Below are 19,271 nucleotides of genomic sequence, written 5' to 3'. Positions count from 1 at the left end.
CTTCTGGGGAAATCTGAAAGAATCTAATTTCAACTAGGGCTCATAGTGATTTTTCTTCATTTTTTGGATATAAAATTACTTTTGTTTGAGGAGATAAGTCTTATATCTGGACATTCATGGTCTGGCCCTGCCCTCTTGTCACCATACCAGTCATTTTCTACTGCCCAGCAAAAATATTTATTCTAATTAGTTTTGATCAGCTCCATTCCCTCATTTTCCTCATACTCATTCTCCTTTGCTAATCCATTTTTTTTTCCCCTTTCTTTCTCCCATCCCTTGGGGGAGTGGTTCTTTACCCTAACTGCATATGAGTTTTATCTATGGAGTTTTTAAAGGGGCGAGGGGACAGGTTGCTGTGGGTTATAAAGTCTTCAGTTTGCTGGACTGGAAAGAATCACTGAAGCAGGATTAATTTTTTCTCTCTTCCTATATTCTAAAGACAGCTTGAAATTTAGTACTAATTGAATACCTGTTTATGACTATGACTCAAGATTAGTTTTGAGACAAAAGATGAATAGAATATGTTTCTGATCTCAGAGCCGCTAGTTGACATGAAAAACATAATCAGTTTTAGGATATCAAATTCTGATCATAAAGCTGTTCTACCTGGGTGGTCAATGAACTCATCATAGAAGGAGATTACCATTTTCTGAGATGAAGAGACAGTAGGAAAAAGAAATTTGGGGAGGGTTGTGGGTTAGATCAGAAGTTAGTCTTTGAACATGTTAATTTTGAGATGTCTGTTCGTTTTCTTAGTAGAGATGGTCAGTAGGCATTTGGACAAAAAGAGTCTGGAGTTGAGGGGACAGAGCTGGATTTTAAAATTTGGACTGCATTTGGAGGAGGATAAGGATTAATATATAAAATATCTAGCCTAAAGGGTATCTGTACATCAACAAGGAAAAATGGAATTTAAAAAATATGGATAGGGAATTTACCAAAAAGCAATGTAAATGTCCAATGATCATGAAAAATGTTCAGTTTTCTGGGAAATAGAAGTTGAAGCGACAAGATCACCTTTTCCCCTTCAGATTGGCAGAAGTTTCAGAGTTTGATAATACCCAGTGTTGATGAGATTATGGGGGGACTTAGACCTTCCTAATGAGGCTATGACTTAGTACCTTTTTTCTTTTAGAAGACCATTTGACACATTTATTAAAATTTTTTAATGCACATAACTTTCAATTCAGGAATCCTATGCTGTGATATCTAAAAGGGAAACTTGTACCTTTTCCCAGAAAGGCAGCTCAGAACTATTCATTGAAGCATTGTTTGAAGTTGAGAAAAGTGGAATAATCTAAATGTCCTCTAGTAAGGGAATTATTAAATAAACCATCTGTCCTAAAACCCCCTTGTTTATCTGTCTATTCCCTCTTGTACCTTTTTAATTATCTCACATTTTAAAATTATAGCAGTTGTTTAAAAGGCCATAATTTCTAGTATGTATTGTATTTGTGCTGTTCATATTTAGTCACACCTTAGAATTCCAGATTTAGATCATAAAACTCATAGAGTACCTAGCATACAGTATAATTTGCAAAACATGTTCTCTACCCAGATAAATTGGACTCGTTCTTCATCAAGGAAAAAGAACTGACTTCTTTATCTTAAACATGTAATATGTGCATGTAGTATAACCACCTGACCTCTAAATTCTAGGCTGGCTGGCTGGCTGGCAGGCTGGCTAAATGAATAAGGCTTAGAACCCTGCCAAGAATTTATTTAATTGATAAAGGCCTGATTTTAATCAACCCCCCCCCCCAACTTGCTGTCCCTCAAGGGATTTTTACCTCTTGTTTGTTAGTTACTTTGAAGTTTATACATCTCAGAATAGTGCACCTTAATAGGATTCGAGAAGGATAAGAATTTTGCCTTTCTTTTATAGAGTGGAGAATTACAATGTGGTGATTTTAAATGGAGAGGAATAAAGGAGAAATGGTTCTCAAAACAGTTCAGTTAGAAAGAGTACATGTAGGGCGCCTGGGTGGCTCAGTGGGTTAAGCCGCTGCCTTCAGCTCAGGTCATGATCTCAGGGTCCTGGGATCGAGGCCCGCATCGGGCTCTCTGCTCAGCAGGGAGCCTGCTTCCCTCTCTCTCTCTGCCTCTCTGCCTCTCCATCTACTTGTGATCTCTCTCTGTCAAATAAATAAATAAAATCTTTAAAAAAAAAAAAAAAAGAAAGAGTACATGTAGACATCGAAGATCTGGAAATTGTTTCTCCTAAAATCGCCCATGTCTGCTCAATCTTAGGTTGCTGTTGAAGTTTGAAGACCATTGAGATAAGCAGTGTTGTAATATTACGAAATGAATGTATCTATACTTAACAATTTTAAGGAAGTGAGATTGTATGTCTTGAAAGAATTTTGAGGCATGTTGTTCACTGAAAAAAGTGTTAAAAATAATATTTTATATATAATGCTTATGTGTTTGTATACTTTGTATGTGTATATATTATGATATTTACTTGAATAAAAAGGAGATGTGGAAAGGATACATAATAAACTGTAAATTGTACTTAATGTTTTTGGGAACGTGAAAATGATTTTCATCATTTATTCTGAATACTTACGTATTGAGTTTTTTACAGTTGAGAATTTATTGTATTACTAGTGTAGAAAGAAGTTTTAACATGTTTAATAATAAATGGGGAAAATTGCTATATTAAACAGTTCCCTAAGCCCTAAATTTCAAAGAATACTGGCAGTTACTACAATATTTTGATAAAAATATTTTAATAAAAATATTCTAATTCATATCCTAAATGATTTTTACTTACATTCTTTTAAAATATTTTTCAGGTGTGGAATATCAAACAAATGATTAAGTTGACACAGGAACATATAGAAGCCCTATTGGACAAATTTGGTGGGGAGCATAATCCACCATCAATATATCTGGAGGTAAGCTATTGAGTATCCTATCTGTTGTAATTTTGAAAATAAAAACATGAACTTATCACAGGTATTTGTACTGGTATATTGTTTCTCTTAGGGGATGAGATGAGAAAGGGGAAGGTGAATTACCTTCATCTTTCTTAAGCTTAATATTTTTTCACTTGTTACAATCATATGCATATTTGTAATTTGGAAAAAGTCAACACTAAAGGAGAAGTCATGTATAAACTTAAAAATATTACCCTGGTGAAAAATTTATTTAAAAGAGAGAGAGAGGGAAGGCATGGAGGTTAAGAAACTAGTTACCATATTAGGAAATGGGGCAGATTTTGTAAAATACGTTTTTTCCTGGTAAAATATCTTTTTTCCAGAACAAATCCCTCCCCAAATTGGTTTTTCCTTTCTTAATAAGTAAAATATATAACATTTAAATTGCCTAGCTTTACTGTTTAATAGTGCTGTTAGGCTTTGTATCAAGCTTTGAGCATCACTGTAAATTTGTAGAGTAGTTAGTCATTGTTCTTAATCCTTTGAGGTAGTAGTTACTATTACTTATTCACAGATAAGCCTTCTTGGGATTGCTTCCTTCTGTAAGTCACTTGGGTTCCATGACAAGCATGCTGTTAGGGAATCCAGGTAGTGGGGCTTCATAGCCAACACTGCTCACCACTGCTCCTGCTTCCTGTCTGTGAAAGCTGGCTCCAGCTGTAATCGCTTGTCATACAGGACTATAACCCTAAATTACAAATGGTCAGATTACCATTTGCCTTCAGATGCCAGAGATTTTTAGGCATGGATTGATAGACTCCTAAACTAAATTTCTAATTTAGTAATCTAATTGCTTGTAAAGGGCACATTAAATCTAAGTTTGCATTTCTAAAATAAATTTGGAAGTTTAGAAATAACCACTAATAAACTGTTGTCTTCTTCATATGGCTTATCCCAGAGCACACTGACAGATGTTAGTACTAGGACTAGAATTCATACCTCTGAAGACTAGTTAGTGTACTTTCTAATATTCTGTGCTGATTTACTTTTATGTCTGAGGAGGACAGGAATAGGAGTCGTAAGGACACAGATCTGGTGAAAAAGGTAATTCTTTGTTAGTTAGAACTAGACAACTTAACCAGCAGATTTTCTGCCAGCCACTTAGTGTCTTGGGAGACTTCCCCCCATGCTTAGTTGTAATACATTTATATCAATAACCGTGTTTGAGTATAGTGAGGATTCACTGCCTCCTCCACACTCACACTCTTCAGGCTTTTTACTGTTGAAATTACATCTAACTAGGATAATACACAGCAGACCATACCTCATAGATTATATCATTAGCATGTAGATCCTTATTTACAGGGACAAACACTACACAATTTCTCTGTAGAAAGCACTATAATGTAGTAGTTAAGATGAACCTTGGAGTCACACAGGCCCTTTGGTTGAATCTTAGCTTTGTCTTAGTTTCTGCAGTTAGGTTACCCAACCTTCCTATACCTCACCTCATTGGTAAAATGGGAGTACTATCACACATGGGGTAATTGAAGGTTTCATTAAGTTTATAATTACAAAATAGCCTCATTCTTGATACATATGGAGTGCTCCATAAATTTTTGATTCATTCATTCAGCAGGTATTTATTGGGTGCCTGCTTATTTTTATGCTTTTCTAGCTCTGGCGATATAGGAAAAAAAATATTTGTCTTCATGCAGCTTTTATTTTTCTCAGGGGATGGGATTACAAACAATAAACATGGAACTTACACTACTTGATATACTATGAAGAGGAGCCTGCCTGGAGATGACAATATTTTTCCCTAAGGAAAGTTGACAAGGCCCAGGGAAAAGGTCTCTGGGTACTGATATGTGAAGGCCCTTCAGTGAAAAACCAAGTCTCCTAGTTATCCGCTGAGACCCACCATTCTGATGTCTTTATGAATTTGACTACTCAGATAAATAGAATTACACAGTATTTGTCCTTTTGTGACTAGCTTGTTTCATTTAGCATAATGTCTTCAAGGTCCATCTGTGTTGTAGCATGGGTTGAAATTTCTTTTCTAATTAAGGCTAAATAATATTGCACTTTTTTTTATCCATTCATCTATCAAAGCATACCATCAGTGGTTGGTCATTTATAACTTTTTGTTGTCATAAGTAATGTTGATTTTACTCCTTTTGACTATATACCTAGAAGAGGAGTTACTGAATCATGTGGCAATTCTGTATTTAATTTTTTAAAGAATTGCTATATTGTTTTCCACAGCAGCTGCCTTTTTCATTCCTATTAGCAATACATACAAGAGCTCCCATTATGCCACATTCTTGCCAACACTTACTTTCTGTATGTGTGTGTATGTTTGTGTATATGTATAATGGCCATCCTAATGAGTATGAAGTGGTATCTCATGGTTTTGATTTGCATTTCCCTGATGACTAATGATGTTGAGCATCTTTTCATGTGCTTATTGGCCATTCGTATTTCTTCTGTGGAGAAATGTCTAAGTCTTTTCACCCATTTTTTAATGGAGTTATTTACTTTGTTGTTGAGTTGTAGAAATTCGTTATATATTCAGAGTATCAGTCCTAATTGGACACATGATTTGCGGATATTTTCTTCTAATCCACGGGTTCCCTTTTCACTCTGTCGATTATGCCCTTAGTGCATAAGATTTTCTTATTTTGATGACGTCTGACTTACCTCTTTTTCCTCTTATTGCCCGTGCCTTCGGTGTTACATCCAAGAAATCATTACCAGATCCAGTGTCATAAAGCTTTTATTCAGCTGTCTTCTAAGATACATAGTTACAGTTTTAGCCCTTATGTTGAGGTCTTTGATCCATTTTGAGTTAATTTTTCTGTATGGTATAAGGTAAGAGTTCGGCTTCAGTCTTTTGCATGTGTATATCCAGTTTTCCCAGCCCCATTCGTTGAGAAGACTGTCTTTTCTTGTTGTATAGGCTTGACATGTGCCCTTGTCAAAAATCATTTGACCATGTATATAAGAATTAATTTCTGGGCTCTCTTTTCTTTTCCACTGGAAAAGTTATGTCCAACTTTATGCCAGTTTATACTATACTGATTTTATTACTATAGCTTTGTAATAAGTTTTGAAATCAGGAAGTGTGAGACCTCCAGCTTTGTTTTCCTTTTCAGGGTTGTTTTGGCTATTCAGTATTTTTTGAGATTCATATGAACTTCAGGGTAGATTTTTCTCTTTCTGAAACACATTGGGATTTTGATAGGGATTGCACTGAATTCAGAGATTGCTTTGGGTAGTATTGGCATCTTAAGAGCTCTTAAGTCTTAAATATAAATGGATAGCTAAGAATAACCAGATATTGGAAGAAGACTTTTAACAGGAAAACTAATAGCAAAAATGGCCAAAAGAAACTCAGAAACAGTGCAGAGAACAGATGAAAACCTGAAAATAGGGCACCTGGGTGGCTCAGTGGGTTAAGCCTCTGCCTTCAGCTCAGGTCATGATCTCAGGGTTCTGGGATCGAGTCCCACATCGGGCTCTCTGCTCTGCAGGGAGCCTGCTTCCTCCTCTCTCTCTCTGCTTGCCTCTCTGCCCACTTGTGATCTCTCTCTGTCAAATAAATTAAAAAAATAAAATTAAAAAAAAAAAAAAAAAAGAAAACCTGAAAATAACTAGAATTAACATCAGAGGTAAGAGAAGACAGTCCATTCTTGTTTCATGGCTGTTCTAAAACAAGTCTTAATGGAGCACAAGAAAGAACTCTTGCTATTAAAATAATTAAAATAGTATAATAGCAGAAAATATAAATATATGTGTGTTTGTATGTCTCTAGGCATATAAATAAATGTTGTAAGACAAAGTTAAGGAAATCTCTAGAAAGCAGAATAAGAACAAAGATGGAAGATAATTAAAGGAAAGATGAAAAAAATTAGAGAATAACTCTAGTAGGAGATCTGTAAAAATTACAAATGCTTTTAGCTATAGAAATACAAAAAACCACTTAGTCACAAGTTTCACAAACAAATAGGAGTTTTATTTTCCCCTCCAATAACAAGAAGCATGGAAGTAAACTATTTTAACCTTGGTTTTACAGCTCAAAGTTGTCAGATGCTGGGGTGGATCTCTATAGTCCTTTGGCTTTTTGGTCATGACTGCAGCAGATTTTTGTGTTCTCATAGGACACGTCATAGAGGAAGCTGGGATCACAGAGGCTCTCTTGTGTACTGAGTTCTTTCAAGGAAGAAAATTTTCCCTTCAAATCTCCTACAAGTCTTTTCCTTTACATCTCATTGAGTGGAATGGGGTCACATATATCCCTACACCAGGACTATGTTTACATTTCTTCAAATAAGAGGCTAAAAAGTCCATTTCCCCCCTTTTCACAATTCGGCTTTAGATTAGTTTGAGACTGGCGAGTAGAAGTTACGCTAGTTATGTCAATCCATAACATTTCAACGTAGGAAATAATGTTTCCTGTATGTTTGATGTTTCCATAGGAAACATCTTTAGCTATCCCTGTGTTTCTTCTTGTAGCAGAACAGAGTGAATTCAGTTATATTATCATCAGAAATTTTCTTATCTTTTTTCTTGTAGTAATTTATTTAAAAACTTTTAAGGTGTTTATTTAAGCTTTTAAGTTCTAGATTTTCTATTACTGGTGTGAATAATTAAAATTCTGTTGATTCCTTTGATGATAACTATAGTGAAATGAGCTGTAGTACTCTCAAGAGTTTTAAATTTGTCTTTTTAATCTTTGGTCCCCTTTTTAAATCATCGTCCAGAGGAAGAAAAGATAAGTCATTTCCCAGAATTTTTTCTTTTTCTCCCAGTTTTTCTTTCTTCACTTACTCACCAAATTATTTTAATGCTTTCTGTGTATAAGATACAATGCTAGATACTCTTCCAGTAGTAGATTCTTCTTTTTGGACCTGATATATATTGGATTCCAGAAGTGAAGGAATGGTGTTTGTGGAATCACCCTACTTATCTAGAGTTACAAACTAAGTCCTAGCTACCACAGAATTTACGTATATTCTGGGGTTCCCTGCAGAGAGAGAGATGGTAACAGTAGTAGCTCCTAACATTCATTGAGTACTTGCTGTGTACCAGGCACTGTTCCATGCATATAGTAGAATATTTACTCCTCAATCTACCCTATGGGTTATACTTCCTGTTCTCATTTTCATTTTATAAAGATGAAGAAACTCAAGCACAGAGAAGTTTAATAACATGGTTAAGGCTACACAGTTAGTAAATGGTATAGCCAAACTTTGAATTTAGACATTCTGAATTCAGATTCTGTTCTTAACTGCTCTATCATTATAATGATGCTGACAGCGTTTTTGACCTTTAGTCTGTATCTTTTTAGTAGAATCCAGGATAATGCAGAGAAATTTTATTAAAACAATTGAAAATACTGGAAGCAAGGTGCTGCCTGTGGAATGCAAGAGTGGCTCATTAAATACCACCTGGAATTTAATGGTCTTCAAGATTTCATTGTTATCTTTAATTTTTTTAATTTTTTTTTAAAGATTTTATTTATTTATTTGACAGACAGAGATTACAAGTAGACAGAGAAGCAGGCAGAGAGAGGAAGGGAAGCAGGTTCCCTGCTGAGCAGAGAGCCCGATGCGGGGCTCGATCCCAGGACCCCGGGATCATGACCTGAGCCGAAGGCAGAGGCTTTAACCCACTGAGCCACCCAGGCACCCCCATTGTTATCTTTTAAAATGAAGTTTAGTAAGAATAAATTTAATGAACTAATGACAAAAAAAATTTCAGGGTGCCTAGGTGGCTCAGTTGGTTGTCTGCCTTTGGCTCGGGTCATGATCCCAGGACCCTGGAATTGAGTCCCAGGTCTAGCACCCTCCTCAGCAGGGAGTCTGCTTTTCCCTCTGCCCATTCCCCTGCTTGTGATCTCTCTCTCTCTCAAATAAAATCTTTAAAATAAAAATTTTATTTCACTGCTTTTCCTGTTTGTCTAAAGTAAATCCATAGATAGTTTTCCTCCCATTTTTATTTTATTTATTTTTTTTTTAAGATTTTATTTATTTATTTGACAGACAGAGATCACAAGTAGGCAGAGAGGCAGGCAGAGAGAGAGAGAGAGAAGATGAAGCAGGCTCCCTGCGGAGCAGACAGCCCGATGTGGGGCTTGATCCCAGGACCCTGGGATCATGACCTGGGCCGAAGGCAGAGGCTTTAACCCACTGAGCCACCGAGGCGCCCCTTTCCTCCCATTTTTAATTGAGAAATGATTCACATACTATAAGATTCGCTTTTTTATTTTAAAGTGTACCACTCAGTGGTTTTTTAGTATATGCACAAAGTTGTGCAATCATCATCAATTCCATCACTAATTCCAGAATATTTTCATCACCTGAAAAGGAAACCTTTTACCCATTAGCAATCATTTCCTTCAGCCCCCAGCAACAACTAATCTGCTTTGTATTTCTATAGATTTGCCTTCTTGGATACTTTATGTAATGGGATCATATGTGACGTGGCATTTTGTGACAGGCTGCTTTCACTTAGTGTAATATTTACAAAATTCATCCGTGTTGTAGCATGTAGCATTCAGTGTAGCATTCATTCCTTTTTATTCCATCATATGGATATACACATTTTGTTTATCCATTTATCAATTGTTGGACATTTGGGTTTCTTCTTTTTGGCTGTCATGAATAAAGCTATTATGAACATTCATATATAAGTTTTTGTGTAACATATGTATTCAGTTGTCTTGGTTATATGCCTAAGGATTGAATTGCTGTGTCCTGTGCTAACTTGATGTTTTTAACTTTTTGAGGAACTGCCAGACTTGTATTCCAAAGTGGCTGTTTCATTTTACATTCCCATCAGCAGTGCATGAGGGTTTCACTTTCTCCACATCAGTACCAACACTTATTTTCTGCTTCATTTTTTTATTTGTTTGTTTTTTGAATAGTCATGCTGGTAGTTGTGAGTTGGTGTCTCATTGTGGTTTTGGTTTGCAGTTCCCTGATGACTAAAGATGTTATGCATCTTTTTTTTTTTTTTTTAAGATTTTCTTTCTTTATTTGCCAGAGAGCATGAGAGAGTAAGAGCACAAGCAGGGGGAGCAGCAGGCAGAGGGAGAAGCATACTTCCTGCTGAGCAGGGAACCTGTTGTGGGACTTGACCCCACGACCCTGGGAGCATGACCTGACCCAAAAAGGCAGACGCTTAAAAGACTGAGCCACCCAGGCGTCCTGGAGAGAGAAAATCTTAAGCAGGCTCCACGCCCAGCACAGAGCTCCATGTGGGGCTCAATCTCACAACCCTGAGATCCCTTTAAACAGCTTTTTCCTGTGCTTGTTAGCTATTTCTATATCTTCTTGGGAAAAATCTGAATTCATCTTTTTTGCCTATTTTTTAAACTGGGTTATTGTTGAGTTGTGGGAGTTCTTTGTATATTATGGATAATAGATCTTTATCAGATATGATTTGTAAATATTTTCTTTTATTCTGTGGGATATATTTTTCATTCTTTTGGTAGTGTCTTGAAGTACAGAAGTTTTAATTTTGAGAAGTGTAGTTTGTCTATTTTTTCTTTGGTTGCTATGCTTTTAGTGTATCATATCTAAGAAATTATTGCCTAATCTGGCATCATGATGGTTTACTCCTATGTTTTCTTCTAAGAGCTTTGTAGTTTTAGCTGTAAATTTTATGCATATGATTAATCCATTTTGAGTTAATTTTTGAATATAATGTTAGGTAGTAGTCCAGCTTCATTCTTGGGCATGTAGATTTTCGTTGGTACCAGCACCATTGTTGAAAATCAGTTACCCATAAATGTAAGGCTTTGCTTGTAGACTCTCATTTCTATTGTGTTGTTCTATATGTGTATCCTTATTCCAATATACATGTCTTGATTACTGTAGCTTTATTGTAACTTTTGAAATGAAGAAATGTGAATCCTCCAGTTTTGTTCTTTTTCGAAATTATTTTGGGTATTCTGAGTACCTTGCACTTACATAAGAATTTTAAGATCAGCTTGTCCATTTCTGCAGAAAAGCCACTGGGATTTTGATAAGGACGGCAGTGAATCTGTAAATCAGTTTGGGGGAATATTGTTACCCTAATGATATTAAGTGTTCTTGTATTCTTTTATAATTTAATTAGTTTATTTATTTATTTGAGAGAGAAAAAGAGCATGAGCAGGGTTGGGCATGAAGGAGAGAGAGAGTGGGGGAGAGAATCTTAAGTAGTCTCCACATCGAGCATGGAGCTGGACACAGGGCTCAGTCTCAAAACCCTGAGATCATGACCTGCACTGAAATCAGGAGTCCAGCTCTTAAACCACTGGGCCACCCAGGCACCCCTGTACCCTTTTATTTAATTCAAAAACATCTGACATGATCTTTGCCTTCAACTAGCTTATAATTTAGTTGAATCATGTTAACAGAGTTAAGTAATATAGTGATAACAATAATAAACATAACAGGAATTACCAGTACTACTTATTATTACTAATAAGAATATTTATTGGGTTTTTGCTATATGGTAGTCTCTGTAATAGTCTTCTTTTACTCGTACTATCTCATTTAATCCTCACAAAATTTTTTCATACATGAGAAAGAAATAGTCATATAAAGAAGAATGTGGTAATACTCTAAAGGAGGTAAAGACAATACCTCTTGGGTTTTATCAAGCAGAGCTTTGAATCGGACTTTGAAAAATAAGTAGGTTTTTTTTTTTTTTTTTTAGATTTATTTATTTCTTTGAGAGAGAGCTCACAAGAGAATGTGCATGGGGGGCCGGGCAGAGAGAGAGAATCTTCAAGCAGACTCCCTGCTGAGCATGGAGCCTGACAAGGGGCTCAATCCCAAGAACTATGACATCATGATGTCAGCTGAAACCAGGAGTCTTGACGTTTAATTGACTGAGCCACTCAGGTGCCTTGAAAAATAAGTAGGATTTTGATGAGAAAAAATAGGGCTTGGGGCAAGCTGCATTCTGGAAAAGTATGTAGAGCTGCAACATCTTGAAGAACCACAAGAATTTTGTTGATGGCAGTGTTGGTGGCTGAGGTGTGCATATATGTGGGAAGATGTGTTCACATTTGCTGGGTAAGGAAACAGAGGAAAAGGTTGGAAGATGTAAGAGAGAATAGGGATTACAATGTACCAGGGCCTGAGGCTCCAAACACTCAGTGCCAGCACTAAATTAAGAACAGAAGAGGGATTGGGAAAGATGTGGGGAATTGCTTAGACAAAGACAGAAGAGGAAGCTTTAATTTGATGGCTTTGATCTTTAGAGTAAATTTGAAGTTAATGCTTTTTTTCTGAGTTAATTAAAGATTGAGAAATGAAGGTAAGGAACCAAGGAAGCCTAGAAAAGATTGGAGTAAGTATTGTGAAAAACATAATGTGGTGATACTAAAAATAAGTAAAATTTTTCAGGTAGTTGTGTGAAGGACTAATTCCATGAATTGTTTATAGAAGTAATTGGCTTTGTCTTATTAATGTCTTCTTTAGCAGTGTGTAGTAACCTGAGAGAAAGAATGGAGTAATTGAATTTAAGTAGGATTTACTTAATATTTGTATTTGACAAGCAGGTTGGTTAATGAATAAGAATTTAAGTAGGATTTACTTAGTATTTTTATTTGACAAGCAAGTTGGTAAAAGAGGGGTGCTTGGGTGGCCCAGCGGGTTAAAGCCTCTGCCTTTGGCTTAGTTCATAATCCCAGGGTCCTGGGATCAAGCCTTGCATCTGGCTCTCTGCTCAGTGGGGAGTCTGCTTCCTCCCCCCCCCCCCCACCTCCGCCTGCCTCTCTGCCTACTTGTGATTTCTGTCAAATAAATAAATAAAATCTTGTTTAAAAAAGAAAAAGTTGGTTAAAGAATAAGAAATAGCCAGAGAATCAGAGATGTTACTGGTGGCATTATTGAAATGGTGAGCCACAAAGAAGGGAATTAAGACAATGAAGGCCTCACTCTAAGAAACTAAGGGATTAATGTTGCTCATGAACAGATTAATGTAGTGAGATGGAAACTTAAGAAGGTGTGCTCAGAGACAAGGTAAGTTACAAATTGAGATCTTGTCATCGTTTGGAACTCGTGGATCTGGAAGGTAGAGTGAAAATAAATACCTTTAGAAATAAGATATTTAGAGAACTTCAAGGCAGGAGCGTTGAAAGAGTAATCCACACTGAATGCAGCAGGAGTAGCAGGAAGAAATGAGCTAAGCCAGGTACAAGTGCCTTGATAGATTTTGGCTGTGAGGATGAGGTAGGTGGAATAAGTAAATGCCTTATACTTGAGAAGAGGAAGAGCTGTTGGTAAATGCAATGAAATAGTTTGTAATCCATAATAGAGGGAACAGTATATTTTCAAAAATTAAGACTAACATTTTGATAAGTAACATCTTGAGAATTTATTGTTTACATTTATTACTTTTCCTAAGGCTAACTTTGTGTAGTAAATGTACTTGTCCAGATGATAGTAAATAAGATTTGATCTACGCAGGAGGTAATTTTATCTCGTAGAATACTTGTGTATGTTCTTCCAAGGGTAGGAATTCTCAGTATTTTTGTAGTTTGAGCCCCAAACAGTGCCAGGCACATATATGTTCACTATTACTAATTGACTGGTATTTTTTTTGTTTTTGCTTTTTGGTGCTTCTTCTTCTTCTTCTTTTTTTTTTTCCTAGAGAGAGAGGGAGAGAGAATGAGTTTCAAGGGAGGGGGGAGAGGGAGAGGGAGAGAGAATCCTGAGTAGAAATCCTTGACCTGAACATAAATCAAGAGTAGATGCTTGGGGGGCACCTTGGCGGCTCAGTTGTTAAGCGTCTGCCTTCAGCTCAGGTCATGATCCCAGAGTCCTGGCATTGAGCCCTGAATCGGGCTCCCTGCCTGGTTCTCCCTCTCCCATTCCGCCTGCTTATATTCCCTGTTTCAATGTCTGTCTCTTTGTCAAATAAATAAATAAAATCTTAAAAAAAGAGAGAGAGAGAGGGGACACTTAACTGACTGAGCCACGCAGGCGGCCCTTAATTGACTGATTTTAAAGGCTCAAAAAGTGGATCATATTGAAAGAGACGCCCTTAAGTAATTAGATCTGGCAACTGAAAGCTAAATCAAAATATAGCTTAGAAAATTTTGAATTTATTTGGTTATAATGTCCTGAAATGCTATGAAACATGTGCGGAATCAGGATAGGGCATCCAGTAGGGTAAAGGAGAGGGCATTTTGATGTACTTTAGGCCCTTTACCTCAGTGGCTCAATTTAGTATTTTTCCTCTTTTTTTTCTTGAAAATTATATTTTAAGAGCTAGCATAGTAAGTGCAGTGGTCTTTATTGAAACAAAAATTCTCCTTCATTCCCTTCTATCCTTTGATAATTCTCCCTTGCTTGTGGAGTAAAGTTTAGGCTTCATGGCATGGTATATACACCCTCTAACAAGCTAGTCCTTTACCCGTTTTCCCAGCCTTAACTATTTGCTTCCCTCTATTGCTGTTTTTCATTTAAATACCACAAGCATATATTGATCCGTTGCTATTTCCCAGATATTAAAAATACTAGTCTGTACTTTTCTCTCTATGCCTTAAAATTTCCTACCTCTTTAAGATTTTACTTGTTTGAGAGCAGGAGGTGGGGGGGAGAGGAGCAGAGGGAGAGGGACAGAGGGAGAGGGACAGACTATGCACTACCTATGGAGCCGGACAGAGGACTTCTTCCCAGGACCCTGAGGTCATGACCTGAGCCAAAACCAAGAGTCAGTAACTTAACCGACTGAGCCACGTAGCTGCCACAGAATTTCCTATCTGTTTACTTTATGGCAGAATTTCTCCTATACACAGTACTCTCTTTTCCCCACTTAACTCCATCTACCTAATTGCTAACATTTTGAGGCCCTTTCCTTCCTCATTCTCACCTTGTATCAAAAGTATTCTTTATTTCTCATATACAGCACTTAAATAAAAATACATCCACCTGCTTCTGTGCAGCCCAAAAATAAACTCTTTGAGGAATAGGAAATGCCATTTTAAAATCTCTGATTCTCCTTTGTAGCCTTTTATAAATGTTTGTAGTTACTGCATCTATGTATGGTGGTAGACAGAAATGGTGGACTATGGTGTGGGGGAGAGTGATTACCACTGCCTTAAAGAACTATGAACCATAGGGGCGCCTGGGTGGCTCAGTGGGTTAAGCCGCTGCCTTCAGCTCAGGTCATGATCTCAGGGTCCTGGGATCGAGCGCCGCATCGGGCTCTCTGCTCAGCAGGGAGCCTGCTTCCTCCTCTCTCTGCCTGCCTCTCTGCTTGCTTGTGATCTCTCTCTGTCAAATAAATAAATAAAATCTTTAAAAAAAAAAAAAAAAAGAACTATGAACCATAGATATATATATATTCCAATTCATTCCATCTCTTTACTTTCAATGTTACTGTTTTCAAAATTCTTGTTACTTTTAGAATATGATATCTTATGTGGTCATTTGACTTTATAGCCTTAGTCAAATGAAACTTGTAGAAAGAAACCCTGATGGATAATGGCCCCAGAATTTCTCAACTGCAGGGTGTAAACCATCTTTTTAGATAAAATTTTATTCTCTAAGCAGTATTTGATGGGATCATCAGAGATCCATAGTGAGGAGAATAAAGTATTTTAACTAACAGCTATTTCAGAAAGAAGGTGGCAGTTATACATCTTTTAAGTCCTATTGAGTTTTTGGTGGTAATGGAGAGATCTGACACTATACCTACCAGAGTCTTACTTTTTGATAAATCTCTTCTAAGACCTCATCTCCTTTTCAACCTCTGTTTCTGTTCTTTGAAAGGGAGAAAGGTATGAAACTTTATATACCTACAACTTTTCTGGAAAAAAATAAATTTTTAAAAGAGATTATACTTAACCCTTGATATAGTATGTAGTATTTTATCTTATGTTAGATACGTGGTATGGGAGGTAAATTGCAGTATGACCAGAATTTGTAAAGACTGCGTTTTTTAAATTAATATTCATGGCTATTCTAGACATTTATATTTTTTTCAGTTTCTCAATGCAATGTAATATCACAAAAGATTTATAAATATTAAAAGTGGAAGTATTAATTTATAGTACTTTTAGCATTTATTTTGTAACTTCTAACTTAAAACCCTGTTAGTTAGATTATAAAAAGATTATAAATCAGGCTTAAATTTCTTACTTCCTTTTGTTATTGTCAGGAGAAAGTCCAGATTCAATGTAAGTCTGCTTTATTTTATAGGCCTATGAAGAATACACCAGCAAGCTAGATGCCCTCCAACAGCGAGAACAACAGTTATTGGAATCCCTGGGGAATGGAACTGATTTTTCTGTTTCTAGCTCTGCATCAACAGACACCGTTACATCCTCTTCCTCCTCTAGCCTTTCAGTGCTACCTTCATCTCTTTCAGTTTTTCAAAATCCCACAGATGTATCACGGAGCAATCCAAAGTCACCACAAAAACCTATCGTTAGAGTCTTCCTGCCCAATAAACAGAGGACAGTGGTGAGTCAACTTTTAATATTATCATTGCTTTTTCTTTATGTTTTTCAGAAAGAGTAGTTGTTGAAACTGAAATACATTACCACACCATACTCCATGGTCATGCAAATGGAAGCATCCATTTCAAACAGGAGTTAAAGAGACATAATTATTTGGTGCCACTGTCTGTGTTTCTTAACTGGAACAAATAGTATTGTGTTTAGTGTCTGATTTAACATTTTAACCTGTCTACCAAACTTGAACCACACTCAAGTCTAAGTATGAGTTTAGAATCAAAAAGAATTTCAAGACTTGATCTTATTTGTTGTCTAACATATGTCAGGTAAGCTTTGTTCTTTGCCCTTGAGAAATCCCTATTTGGACTTATTATCAAATGTTGGATTTTTAGTGTGCTTGATTTTTTTTTTTGTTTACATAACTTCTGTTGATGATAAGTATTACCATTGGAACAGAGTATTCTAAGTAACATTTAAAGCAGGGAAATCTGTACAATTTTATGGGTGGTCTATAATCCTTGAGTGCAACAAGTACTGTCATTGGATTTAAAAATAATACACCTGTATACATCACTACTTTTTAAAAATGTATGTGATTATTTTGAAACTAATAAAAAACCTTTTCATTTCCAAATACAAGTGAAATCAAAGTAGTTTTAATTTTTTCCCCCTTAGTAGTAATGCTTGATTTTCATGGAAAAAATACTACAGTGGCCTCCAGTGAGGTCAGTGTGTCACCTTGTGCAACAAAGGGATGCGGGTGTCGATGTGTGGGGATGTAAGACTAGGCCTTCAACCAGTGTCACAAAGGGTAGTTGGAATGCAGATCCTCACATAAAGCTGAGCCTTTGAAGAGCTTTACCTTCAGCAAAAGGGTGAACTAGAAGAAAATCTACTTACTCAGTATACATTAATAACAATGAAATTTGTTTGTCTTCACCAGCAGTCTAGGTAAAGGTTAAAGTTTCCCTTTAATTCTTAATTATAGGCCTGTCCTCATCATGGTGTGGCGTTCATATTTATACTTATGGGTGCTGTCTAGGAACTTTCAACCCAACAACTCGTCCTGGAGAAGTAATAGCAGTCAGGCACTAGACAGAAGTAAATGCAAAATCTCTTTGGCCTATCTGGGGCTCGTGGAATCCACATAGATAATGCCCACTGATAAGCTCAAAATTCCATGTTATAGGATACACAGGGAAAGAGTTTATCAGTGCATTAGAAGACTCAAGAACAACAGGGCTCTAAAGAAAGAACCAAATAGAACTTCAAGGTGGTCCTAAAATTTTAAAGTCAGTGAGAATGACTGTTATCATCTGTGAAGTATTCCAGCTAAAGATGACTGTGTTGTTAAGCTTCTGAACCTCCCATTTTACAAGAAATACAGGGGATAAAGTAAAAAGTTAAGTGCCGTGAAGAAAACCGACAGGTTCAGTATTTGGACATTCTATAAGACAGATGGACTGGACTCAGTGTCACAGAGGACAGAAAAGATTGGAGATTATTCTACACTAAACAAGACTGAGGAGTTGTAAGCAAATGCAGTGTGTGATTCTAGCTTCAGCTAGGATGGGAAAGAGCTCTTATAAAAGGCATTTTGTGTTGGGAAATGGTGAACATTGATTAAATACATTATTATAAAATTATTAATTTTCCTGAGTGTGATAACAGGTATGTGATTATGTAGGGAAATGTCTTTATTCTTAGGAAATACATTTTTCAGTATTTAGGGGTAAATTGTCATGACACCAACTTTTTCCACCTTCCTTTTTGAAATAACAGCTTACACACAGTAAAGTATACAAATGTCAAGTATACAGTTGCGTTCCCTTCTACGTACTTAACTGCTGCAGAGATCAAGATAGTGAACATTTCTAGTGCTTGAGAAGGGTTCTCCCATGCCACCGCCAATTCAGTAATCACCTTCAGGGGTCATCACTATTCTTACTCCTTTCTCAATCAATTTGGAACTCCATTTCAAATGGTAAGATGGAAAGCGAAGTGTTAGAGAAAATAAATAAGAAAAAAAATTTAGAATCTAAGTAGAATTTGGATGTCAATTTTTATCATTCCTTCTAATTTTCTGTGAGAGAAATTTTTCATAGTTGAATTGGGAAAATTCAAACAACTTAGACCAAAGGAAAAACAAAGTTCAAAAGAAACAGTTGTCACTAGGGAAAAAAACTAATGAATATAAATTGATACTGATTTGAGGAATTGGCAAGGTAACTTTAAATAAAATCTCAGTATGTCAAGTAATTACAGCATATTACAGAAGTATCGAAATGCTAAGTAAAAATCAGAATATTTTAAAAAACTAAGTACATGAGGTAAAAGATTAAAGGGAAAATTAGTAAGCTCTAAAAAGCAAGGAAGGAGAGTTAAAAAAAAAAAAAAAACTCTAACAGGATAAGAGATATGAAAGATGGAGTGAACAGTTTCATTATGTGCCTTAGAGGAGTTCCAGAAAGAGAATAGAAACATGGGATGCCTGGGTGGCTCAGTTGGTTAAACGGCTGCTTTCGGCTCAGGTCAGGATCTCGGGGTCCTGGGATCGAATCCCACATCGGGCTCCTTGCTCAGCAGGGAGCTTGCTTCTCTCTCTTCTTCTGCCTATCACTCTGCCTGCTTATGCGCTCTCTCTCTCTCTCTCTGTCAAATAAATAAGTAAAATCTTTAAAAGAAAAAAAAGGGGCGCCTGGGTGGCTCAGTGGGTTAGGCCTCTGCCTTTGGCTCCGGTCATGATCTCAGGGTCCTTGGATTGAGCCCCACATCGGGCTCCCTGCTCAGTGGAGAGCCTGCTTCCCCCTCTCTCTCTGCCTGCCTCTCTGCCTACTTGTGATCTCTGTCAAGTAAATAAATAAAATCTTAAAAGAAAAAAAAAGAAAGGAGTAGAACAAAATTCAAAGAAATGATGGCTA

General features: G+C 36.6%; 1 protein-coding gene across 6 annotated transcripts in view; it reads left to right on the top strand.

Moving 5' to 3' along the window:
• The window catches only part of BRAF (B-Raf proto-oncogene, serine/threonine kinase), a 178,676-nt gene that overhangs the window by 76,248 nt on the left and 83,157 nt on the right, over window positions 1-19,271 (top strand). For all 6 annotated transcript variants that reach the window (XM_047694465.1, XM_047694466.1, XM_047694470.1 and 3 more), the window contains 2 exons: window positions 2,799-2,900; window positions 16,094-16,357. In XM_047694465.1, the coding sequence (XP_047550421.1) occupies window positions 2,799-2,900; window positions 16,094-16,357 (366 nt within the window). The remainder of the gene's footprint in view (window positions 1-2,798; window positions 2,901-16,093; window positions 16,358-19,271) is intronic.

This window comes from Lutra lutra, chromosome 11 (assembly GCF_902655055.1).
Source record: "Lutra lutra chromosome 11, mLutLut1.2, whole genome shotgun sequence".
Classification (NCBI taxonomy): Eukaryota; Metazoa; Chordata; class Mammalia; order Carnivora; family Mustelidae; genus Lutra; species Lutra lutra.
This window is presented reverse-complemented; position numbering and strand designations above follow the sequence as displayed.